We start from the raw sequence: 11,825 nt of genomic DNA, 5'->3' as shown, positions 1-11,825 counted from the left end.
GCTTTCAGATCCTGTCTTAACCAACTAACGGTTGTGCCACGCGCAAACACATCTGAGTGCTAACAAGATATTTGAACGAAAAATGCCAAGCTTACCACGAACCACGAACGAACTGGACAATATGACAAAGGAAGAGAGGCCACCACAATCACAGTGAGTTGATGTTATATATGATTTTTGTGCTTTGTTTAAGAAAATGAGAAAATTTGAAGAATTTTTTTTTTAATTGAAATCTTTTCTCATTACAGGAGAAAGGACTTCACATGGCGACTTCAGCGCAAGCTCATGAAAAGCCCGATTTCAGAGAAGTGAGTGTCACTTTCGTTTTTTGTTATTATTATTATTATTATTATTATTATTATTATTATTGCTATGTCTTGTCCAATAGATTTATATATATTATGTAATATTAATATTCTCCTTTTCACTCAGACTCCACACTGAGGGGAGACTGGTCTGGTCCCAATCTCTAGAAACTCTTCTTGGATCAAAAAGTAAGCACCATACATTACTATATAGTACTATATTTATACTATAAATACATATATATACTATATATACAGTTTATTTTTTTGTCAATGTCTGCATGTTTGACAGTGATGATCAGATCATTAGACTTTTATAGCACAGTCGTTGTAGAGATGCAAAATAGGCATGAAGGCATAGAAAAATGAGACTAATGTTAAATCTGTAAAATTATAACAATAATAATAATAATAATAATAATAAAAGCTACACAGAGTGACTCTTTCTTTCTCAACTCCTGCAGCTGGTAAAACAACTTTCCAGGCCTTCCTTAAGTCTGAGTTCAGTGATGAGAACATTGAATTCTGGATGATCTGTGAGGACTTCAAGAAAATCATGTGCCCCAGGAGGCGAAACTCCAGAGCCAAGAAGATATTCGAACGTTACATCCAGGCTGAAGCTCCTAAAGAGGTAAAAATCTACATTAAATATATATATTTTTACAAAGTTACATTGAATATCCATTGAGGATACTGAGGAAGTTCATGTAGTGTTTGAAAAAGTTTCTGTCTGTTTAAAAAAAGATGACTTTAAAAAAAAAAAAATTTGTAATGTCCCACAGATCAACATTGACCACCAAACCAGGGAGCTGATCAAACAGAACGTGCAGACCCCAACAAAGACCTGCTTCGACGAGGCGCAGAAGATCGTTTTTAGCCTCATGGAAAAGGACTCGTACCCCAGGTTCCTTCGTTCTGACTTCTACAGAACCCTACTGGAATCAGTCTCGTAAGGATCAAGATGTAAAGGATGAGGTTCTGGATAAAGACAGGCCTGGTGGCTCATCTTTAAGGACTATTTAAGAAGAGCTAGAGAAGGTCAACAGCAAGGGCTGGCCCTGAAAATGGGTTTGGACAGGTGGACTGATATGGATGTGCAGAACTCTAACACTGGTCACCTCTGACACTGGACTGGCCTCATCTACATTCATCACATCTGTTGCCTTGCTGACATGCTGTTCTGCTACACTACATAAGTGGATTGGGAATATGCACACAAGAAAAAGCTAATGGAGCTACCACTGGAGCTATGATGCTACGTTGATGAGTTAGCTGGTACTTTTTTCTGAGATAAGGAAAGTCCCCATGCTTGTCTTTGTACATCACTTCCACCATTAAGATGTTATCATAAGCTAGTTTTACAATGTAAAGTTTCAGCATTTTTTTTTTTCTTACTACAACATGATTAAATTCCAAACCAAATTCTGTAACGGATCATGCTCGGCCATCCTTGTAAGATCAATCAGCATGATCAAAGTGGACAAAGTGACCCCGTTTTCCTCCTGGTGGCTTTAAGACGAGTATGGAGCAACACTCTCACTTTGAGATTGAGCAAAACTCTCGGACATTGTAAGGACTTGGGTTTTAACCATTTTTGGCCAGAGAGGAACTACACTCTCCATTAGTGAGCACATCACCTTACGTGCCGGTTTTATCTCAGTCCTTAATGATGTGCAATTCTGTCCACGACAGTAAAATCAAGCAGAAAATTGTACATTGTAAACCCGGCTTTAACTGCAGGACAAGCAGATTACGTTTCGAATGAGTAGTGTTTTATGTTTTGGTGAGATAATGATTAGGCAGAGGATGGAAGTCTTGATGGAAAAGTACCAGTAGTTCATTGGAATAAGTCACTGTTAGAATTTTAAACGTTTTTGTGATTTCTGGTCCATTGCAAGGAGTTCTCTGTACATGTACACAAGACAGGTCAAGCACAGTAGATTCCTTTAAATGTTAAATGGTGCAAAAGTGTATGACATATCTATTGTACATATGCGTATGTATATATTGTGTATATATGAGTATATACATAATATTGTTCAATGTTTTAAATTATGACTTCATTGTAGACACTGGTTAACGTTGGATTTCAGGATCTTTAAATATAATAGTTCCAATCAGACATCCCATTTATAAAAGATCTGACTTATCTGACTGGTTTATGTACTGTTTAAAAATACATTTTAACTCATTAAATGTTTTATTTATGATTCTATTATTGACATTTGCTGTATGTGGGTATTTCACAGGTTGAAATTCCCCAATATATATAAATATGAAGACTTCTCTAAGACGTATTAAATAAATGCAAAACATACAACAGAGCTTGGATTTCTTGTTCTTAATTATTGTTTTTTTTTTTTTTACACTGAAACCCCATGACACAAAATGCTAGTCTAGTTCTTGGATATCCCCTAAATTTTCTCAACCGAGTAACTGAAAGTTTGACACCACATCACAGGAGAACAAGAGCGCTTTTTTGTTGTAACTTCCCTGTTTACTCGGTTGTCAGGCGCTTCAGTCAGGTGATGGCAACCCGGGGTAAATTAAACACATGAATAAAAACGTCTACAAAAGTCATGTTCCTTATAATATTTTAAAGTAACACCAGAGTCACATGGAGCTGCGTATAGGAACTACTGTATATAAAGGAGGGTTATATAGTATATTATTATAGCCTTTATAACAACACAATAATCATGTCGCTTTTCTTCAAAACCAGGTTTTTCCAGGAAGTATATGTATTATGACTGAACTTAGGCCGGGTTTGGGTGAAAAAAAAAAGGTTTCTGTTATGATCTCCTGCGGTTTGTTTTGTCTATTATGCATTAGATGCAGCATGGGGACCTTACACAGTTCACACCCGTACACTTCATTTGATCAGGTAGATGATGACGCAGATAATTGAGAAACAGTAAAGCGGAGCTATTTGCCAAATATCGCAGCCGGCTTAGAAAAAGAGATGAACATCATCTAACAGCTACTGCTCCTTCTTTGTTCTTTTAGATATATAGTGCAGAAGCACAGATACAGCTTTGATAGAGATCCATAATCATGATACCACTTGTGTGAAACTATAAATAAAAACATGTATTTACAGCCATACTATAGTTACAGTAATCTTATCTTGCTGCAGAATTTCGAAATGACGCTTTCATGGAAAAACATCAATCAATGCGATGCAAAGCGATGAATTGAACTGTCTCTGAAGCCAATTGATAAAGTGAGGAGACAAACACCAAGGTTTTACTTGTAATTCTTAATGACAGTTAATTGACATCAGAAGGTGTTGATTAACATTAATGACGATTTCCAACTGCAACAACATGATTGTAAATGTGATAACAGGATTCAAAAGTATTAAAGGTTTAAAAGTATTAAAAGGATTAAAAGTAGCTATAAATGGATATGATGTACCAGTTGTCTTTCTTGAATTTAAAGAAAAGGAACCTTTGTCAATCAGATGCTAAGAGAAATAAGAAAACATGCTGTTATAGGGTGCGTTGGTGGCTCAGCGTGTTAAGGCTCGCAGTTAATGTTCAGAAGGTCGGCGGTTCGAGCTCCACCAAGTTGTCGCAGTTGGGCCCTTGAGCAAGGCCCTTAACCCTGCCTGCTAGAGGGGGCACTAGACATTGACTGACCCTGCGCTCTAACCCCAGTCTTCTAACAAAATTAAAGCCAGGATAAGCGAAGGATAAAGAATTCCATTGTGCAGTAATGTATGTGTAGTAAATAAAGGCTGAACTTTAAAAGAACTTATCGGAATTTTTTTTTTCTTCCATTACAGCATGCCCTGCAATGCTTTGCTCTTTGCAAAGTCTAACACTAAACAGGTAAGTAACATGGTTTTCTTGCACTGCAGCATCCAATAAAGCTACACAACAGCCAACTGCTAGAACGATTAAAAGAGACACAAAGACAAGACTGAAAACTTGAAACTTGACAATACATCCTCTGTTATGGCTGGGTAATTAAAGAATACCGTCAACAATTAAATGAAGACAAATCTTCAAAATGTCCACATCCAGTTTTAGACCTTGAGTACAGACACCAAGGCGAAACTACTGAAAAGCCACTCTCACTCATGTTTGCGGTGTGAAGACAAATGCTACAAAATCCCTGAGGTTTGACTGTTGTAAGAACATGTTGATGAAGTGACACCAAAAAAAATGCAAAAGGAAGTTACCGGGAAGTAATGACGGCTCAAATTTACGTGAGAACTTTCAGTTATGTGTCATTCGTTTGATTGTGTTAGTCATATTGTCATCCTGCTTTCAGGTTGAATGGTGTGGTTCGCATGGATGACCTCGAAAATCTCAGACGTGCACATACAAAATTTTCACTTTAGACTAAAACGTTAAGATCATCATCTGGATAGGTATCAAGGTCATGGAAAGTTTATCTTTGTACTCATTTTCAGCATCAGCTTATATTTTACTTGAAGTAAGGCTTTTTTTTCTGCTGTGCAATGGCTTCCAGTGAATTCTTTCATTCATACATTCATTGAAAAGACAGCCTGGGTCTTCATGATGCAAAAAGATGAGAGAGGATCCAAATGAATAGAGGATCCAGCAGTCATCATCATTAGGAGAAACACGCAGGAAACATGGCTTAGACCTGCTAAGAAACATGCTAAGAATCTCAATTGAAGACACTTAAAGACAAACTAATTTTAAACCTAAACAAACAAAAGGTGGACGCACTAGAACAACAAACCAATGGCAGGCCAGGGGCAGAGACAGGACATTGTGAAATCCATAACAGGTTAAATCTGCTAACAAGGCAGTTACTACTGTACAAGTGCAGGTGTGTATAAAATTCATATCAAAAGAACGAACTTCATCAGGTTAGGAGAGATTATAATCTATGCCGTGTTTAAAATTTCTATGTTAAACTGCCAAGTTCCTTACTTGGAAATCCCATTATCAGGCTTTGCGTCGTTATTCAATGATACGGTAGAACTTCTACACAAACCTGGTCCCAGGTTGGGAATTCCAGCGAATCTTAAAAGTTGGAAATGATTAAGATGCCCAAGAACAGCTGGTTCAGGTGATGAAACAGGCTGCATGCAAACAGTGTGGTTACAGTTACAGTTACAGAAGTAAAGCCCCCTAAAAAGAAGCATGAGTTTCAAGGTTTAAAACGCTATTAACACTTCACATAAGCAAAATGTTATAATATATAGTACTAGTAGCTTCGAAACTTCCTATATTAATAATTACTATAGTTAATATTACAGTTTACTACAGTTACAGTCCACTATAGTGTGTAGTTAATTACTAATTAATATAGGAAACACTTGAGATAATGACAGCAGTAGGTAAAGTACTACAGGTTTACTAGATTGTAAAGTAATTACTATAGTAAATACAGTTTACTACAGCGTGTAGTCAATTACTACAGTAAATACTACAGTTCACTACAGCATGTAGATAAATACTACAGTATATTGTGTAATATTTAATATAAAGAACACTAGAGATAACTACAGCATGCAGTAAATTACTACAGTAAACACTACACCGTGCTACGGCGTGTAGTAATTGCTATAGTAAATACTACTGTTTACTAAAGTGTGCAGTCAATTGCTATATTACATATTGCTATATTTCATATTACTACGGTACATGGTACTAAGGCACATAGTGTAGTAATTACTATAGTAAACACTACAGTTTAATACTGTACATTCTGTAATTCTTTCTATAGAAAATACTAGACTTAACCACAGCATGCACTAAATTTCTATAGTAATAGGTTTGTATAAAATGCACATCGAGGGAACGGACTTCCTCAGTAGGAGAGATTATAATCTATGCCGTGTTTACAATTTCTATGTTAAACTGCCAATTTCCTTATTTAGAAATCCCATTATCAGGCTCTGCGTCGTTATTCAATCACACAGTAGAACTTCTACACAAACCTGGTTCCAGGTTGGGAATTCCAGCGAATCTAAAAAGTTGAAGCAGTGGAAATAATTAAGATGCCCAAGAACAGCTGGTTCAGGTGATGAAACAGGCTGCATGCTGTAACAGTGTGGTTACAGTTACAGTTACAGAAGTAAAGCCCCCTAAAAAGAAAGCATGAGTTTCAAGGTTTAAAACGCTATTAACACTTCACATAAGCAAAAATAGTGTAATATATAGGACTAGTAGCTTTGAAGCTTCCTATATAAATAATTACTATAGTAAATATTACAGTTTACTACAGTTACAGTCCACTATAGTGTGTAGTTAATTGCTAATTAATATAGGAAACACTTGAGATAATGACAGCAGTCAGTAAAGTACTACAGTAAATACTACAGGTTTACTAGATTGCGGAGTAATTACTATAGTAAAAACAGTTTACTGCAGCTTGTAGTTCATTACTACAGTAAATACTACAGTTTACTACAGCATGGAGTTAATAATCAGTAAATACTACAGATTTACTAGATTATGTAGTAATTACTATAGTAAATACAGTTTGTTACAGCATGTAGTCAATTACTACAGTGACTATTACAGTTTACTATAGTGTATACTACAGTTTACTGTAGCACGTAGTAAATTACTAATTCATATGAGAAATACTCGAGATAATGACAGCAGTCAGTAACATACTACAGTAAATACTACAGGTTTACTAGATTGTGGAGTAATTACCATAAATACAATAAATAAATACAGTTTACTACAGCGTGCAGTCAATTACTACAGTACATACTAAGGTTTAGTACAGCATGTAGTCCATATTACTACAGTACATGTTACTACAGTTTACTATATTCTGTAGTTCTTACTATAGGAAATACTAGACTTAACCACAGCATGCACTAAATTTCTATAGTAATAGGTTTGTATAAAATGCACATCGAGGGAACGGACTTCCTCAGTAGGAGAGATTATAATCTATGTGTGTGTTTACAATTTCTATGTTAATTTTCCAATTTCCTTATTTAGAAATCCCATTATCAGGCTCTGCGTCGTTATTCAATCACACGGTAGAACTTCTACACAAACCTGGTCCCAGGTTGGAAATTCCAGCGAATCTAAAAAGTTGAAACAGTGGAAATGATTAAGATGCCCAAGAACAGCTGGTTCAGGTGATGAAACAGGCGGCATGCTGTAACAGTGTGGTTACAGTTACAGGCAGAAGAAAAGCCTCCTAAAAAGCAGGGAAGCAATTGAAACCTAACACCCAACTGTTGTTGGGATAAAACACATACCATTCTCCTACATGTTGTCTGTTGGTGCAGGCAAAAGCATGTATCCACGGGGCTGTTCACCTTCCCAACTAACACTTAACTCTTCCTAAACCTCTCTCTAACTGAAGTTGAAGTATAAATCTTGTAATCTTGCAAGTGGTGTAATCAAGGTTTAGTAAAAAGCCATGACCTGATCATGGTGTTAAGTGGAAAAGCTAGCACAGAGAACTCATGCTGGCTCGAATCTACACTTGCATTACTATAAAAAGCGACGGCTGTAGGTTTGGCTATCAATCACTCCATAAATCACTTGATGCTAACACTCCTTGTGCTCCGTTAGAGTTAAGGGCGAAAAGAATTGACCAGTGCTCTTTTAAGCACTAAGAAGTAGAACTTGTAAAAAAAAACACAAATAATTGCAATTGAATACATCAATACACTTCACACTGCTTGCTGATGGCCTATGGGAGGCTATTAGTGATAAACAGAACAGCATTAACAGGTAAAAACGCTCTCTGAATGTTAAAAAAAAAAAACAAGAAGAAATACTAGAATGTGGCCCACAATGTGGTATTTTTAATTTGGCGATGTAGTGAATCAGCGTCCTAACTCTTAATGAACTTTTCGTCGTGACTACCCTTTGTTTTCCTGCTTGACTGCTTTGTTTGCCAGGTTTGTTCGATGGAATTGGATTCCATCCTGCTTGTATGTCACTTCGGATAAAGAGCCTGACAAATAAATATACCTAAACGTAAATGTGCACGTAAATCAAAGTCAGCCTATGCAAATTAAACGTATGGCATTAAAGAAAGACAGCAGAGGTGACAGCAAGGACTACCTTTATCACATGCATCCGGCCCAAAAACACTTCGACAGCTTAAGCTTCAGGCTTAATGTATAAACATTGTCTCATTCCTGTGATTTTCTCCTTGAGTAATGAGCAAATCTTTGAAGAAAAGAAACGACTCCAGGGCTTCGGGGAAACCTTTGGAATAAGGACGACCGGCCTTTACGTTCCGATGACCTTATGGAGACGTTGCTAACTATCCTGTTGAGTGAGGGGGCCCTTAGCAGCAGAGAGCGGAGAAAGAAGAAATAAACAATCAGGGTATTAGAATGATTTTTTTTTCTTTTTCTTCTAAGCAGATTAACTAACCCGGCTGGCTATTTTAGGACACATTTGCAAAAGAACAAATAATAATCATAATCATAATAATCTCTAGGGAGAATTATTGCTAAATGAGACAAGACTAAGTTTAAACATGTTAATATTTATTGGCAGGTGTCTCCGGGGGTAAATAAATCTAAGGCACATGAAGGACATGAGGTATCCCTTAGTCTTGTAATGATATCAGAGTGTGGGTAAGATTTCTACTGCATTATTTCCATGAAACTTCGAAACTTTAAACTGGGATCACTAGCTGAGTCAATCAGCACAACATCCTCTTAGTAGCCAGTTAAGAAAGAAATGATGCATTTTACATGTTAGAACTAGACTTTGGATCTAACCAAAGTGAACCTGATGGTCAAGTGATCCCAGTTTGAAGTTTCCTGGGCTTTCCTGACATTTACCATTAGTTTCCTGAGAACTTGGTTGACGGTTCGGGTCTGTTGACCTTACAGGTTTGTGGCTGAAAGAGGAAGCTGGCTGGAAATAAACTGGCTTCCAGGGAATTCTCTAAATACGAGAACTGGTTCACCAAAACAGGCATGTTTAGAAATTTTGATTTATCCATAAACTTTGTGCTAAAAGAAAAAGGCATTTTGACTGTGCAGAATATCAGGACACAGTTGTGAGAGTAAGTTCTCTATATGCCATTTCTCCGTATAATCCCCTGCTACACTAATGCACTTATCCCAGAGTTTCAATGATGCCTGGATACCATCACGGTCCAGTATGGTATTGAGTTGATGCCTTGGAGCCATGATCAGACGGTCTGGAACCTAATGCGGGGTCAAGACTCTACGGAGAATGAGGCAATAACTTCTAACTGAGTTCCTGGAACAACTCATCATAGACGTACGGCCTTCTTTAAACCGTTTGAACCATTTAATTGTCTAAGAGTTGCATCGCCGTACTGTGCTTGAAGTTTTACGTCTGCACCAGACTCGAACACCCCTCAAACAGTACGAGAGCAGAATTATAATGTGTGTAATTTCTCTTATTAAACAGCAACACTCATTTTAATTTTTTTTTTAAGAATACCGTGTTGGATGTTTATAGCTATGTGCACAATTACAGAGAAAATAGTCACTCCAAAAAAATGCTAAACAAAAGGTTTACAACTTACCAAACTCGATACCTCGATCTTAGTGAAATTGTAAAGAAATTATCTTGAATGATGGACAATGCAAATCAATACAGGTTTTTTCCCCCCTTTCAGTCCTGCTAGAAGACACATTATCGGGTCTTTTTAGAAGAATGGAAAGCTTTCCTTGGTCTTCTGAACAGAAATGCATGCATCCAGTATGCATCTGTTCAAATCTAATGGTTAATTAGTTCAAGTCAACGAAAGTTTATAAGGACATGTTTTTTTTGTTTGTTTGTTTTTTTGGTAGTGGAGGTTACATGTGAAAATGAACTGTATACAAACGTTTTACAAGATCATGGAATCCAATAGTGTCAGTGCAGGATAATAAGAAAGTTATTAAAAAAAAAGAGAAAATTCAATCCTTATTGCTGCTCATTATTTCTTGGCCGGTCTTTGTTATGTTTAAATAGAATTTTTCTTGTGGTTGTGCAAATAATGATGATTGTCGTATGAACTGCACTATAACTCGAGCACTTACATGGTTAACGCTGTACACAGCGCTAACAAAATTCCCTCTAAATCTCATTCATTCCTAATTTGGAACAGTTTTAAGAGGCAAACACTTCACCAACGGGTTGCTGATTATTGCATATCGAGGACGTTGAAATATTAGATGAAGTATCCGGTAATGCAGATTTTGGCCGGTTGATATTAGAGAATGCTTTCTAAGCATTTATGTCAGCGCCAGGGTGCCAAAAAAAAGGCAAATTATTCAAAATTATGCAAACAGAACTAAACCACTATTCGATAGGGATGATAATGTGCCATGCATTAAATTAGAGGCTGTTTGATAAAGACCACATGAAGATGATAAAAATGAGAGAAGGAATAAAACAAGAAGCTGTTGCTGTACTGCTCATACACAGCATAATGTAACTGATATCAGGAACTAACATGTTTTTACTGATGTTCTACACTGGAACTTGAAACAGCTTAAAAAAAAAAAAGGACACAATGTTCTGTTCTGTGGTGCGAGAGGAATGTTGTGATGTTCAGGACATGCTGGTGTTGGAATAGAAACCATTTCAGGATTATACAAATATGGTAACGTCACTAATGCCAGTGGTTTTATTCTCAGCTTTATTCAAAAGTGTGAACCAGGACTCGTGATGAAATGAAAACTCCGAGCTCGGAGCGCGCTGCAGTCGTTCCGGTGAACATTCAGCCAGTGGAACACCTGATTCTTGAAAATCTCAGCTGGGATTCATCACATCCGTCATACACTCCCGACCTCGCTCCAAGCAATTTCACATCCCATGTTTGAGCTTCTTGACATTAAAGGAGTTCCTGGGAGGCCATCGTTTCACACATGAAGCAGACAGTCTGATCACGGCTCCAGCATGCTTAAAAATAACTAAGACTTTCTAGCTTGATGCCATCCAAGTACTAGTGAACCACTGAGATAAGTGCACTAGTGTAGCAGGAGATTATATAGAGAAAAAGTTATTTTTATTACTCTGAACTGTGTTCTGTTGATCCACACCAAGGGACTCCAAATCCAGTCCTGGAGGGCCAGTGACCAGCACAGTTTGTATTTCACCCACACCTAAACACACCCACTGAGCCTAGTAAGTAACATTAGTTAAATCAGCCGTGTTTGAGAAGAAGAATCACCAAACCGTGTTGGACGCTAGCCCTCCAGGACTGGATTTGGAGACCCCTGATCTACACAATCAAAAGTCCCAGCTTGACTTCCCAGTTGGACACGAGTCAATCATTTGCCTTCGGAGATTGAAACTGAAATAATAACTTCACATCAAGCTTAATACAAACTTTCCGACCTTACAGATGATTCTGCGAAAAACATGTGACGCACTCTCAGTTAGAGGCGAAATGCCAGGACCTTGCAAAAGACAAAGAAAACACGCTGACTCCAGGGACGAGAAAGACTTTGAATATGGTAAAGAGGGCTTAGAAATGCACCTCACACTTCGCTCACAGCAAACAAAAGTTTCTTTATTCTTTATCTGGGATTTTCCTCCATAGGGAATAAGACATCTTTACTCAATTATACAGTAC

The 11,825-nt window shown here is 37.3% G+C and overlaps 1 protein-coding gene across 1 annotated transcript; it reads left to right on the top strand.

Annotated features, from left to right (window-relative positions):
- Positions 1–2,629, top strand: rgs13 (regulator of G protein signaling 13). Its single transcript, XM_053500917.1, has 5 exons — positions 1–153; positions 249–308; positions 433–494; positions 770–936; positions 1,088–2,629. The coding sequence occupies exons 1-5, from the start codon at positions 83–85 to the stop codon at positions 1,256–1,258; spliced, it is 531 nt and encodes a 176-aa protein (XP_053356892.1). The 5' UTR covers positions 1–82; the 3' UTR covers positions 1,259–2,629.
- The last annotated feature ends 9,196 nt before the right edge of the window (positions 2,630–11,825 follow it).

Source organism: Clarias gariepinus, chromosome 1 (genome assembly GCF_024256425.1).
Source record: "Clarias gariepinus isolate MV-2021 ecotype Netherlands chromosome 1, CGAR_prim_01v2, whole genome shotgun sequence".
Classification (NCBI taxonomy): Eukaryota; Metazoa; Chordata; class Actinopteri; order Siluriformes; family Clariidae; genus Clarias; species Clarias gariepinus.
This window is presented reverse-complemented; position numbering and strand designations above follow the sequence as displayed.

Bases quoted from the DNA above. Each gene is read 5' to 3' on its own strand.
- rgs13 (XM_053500917.1), top strand. From the start codon at position 83: ATGCCAAGCTTACCACGAACCACGAACGAACTGGACAATATGACAAAG. The intron at 154-248 runs GTGAGTTGATGT...TTCTCATTACAG, and splicing joins GAGAGGCCACCACAATCACA to GAGAAAGGACTTCACATGGC. The intron at 309-432 runs GTGAGTGTCACT...CTTTTCACTCAG, and splicing joins AAAAGCCCGATTTCAGAGAA to ACTCCACACTGAGGGGAGAC.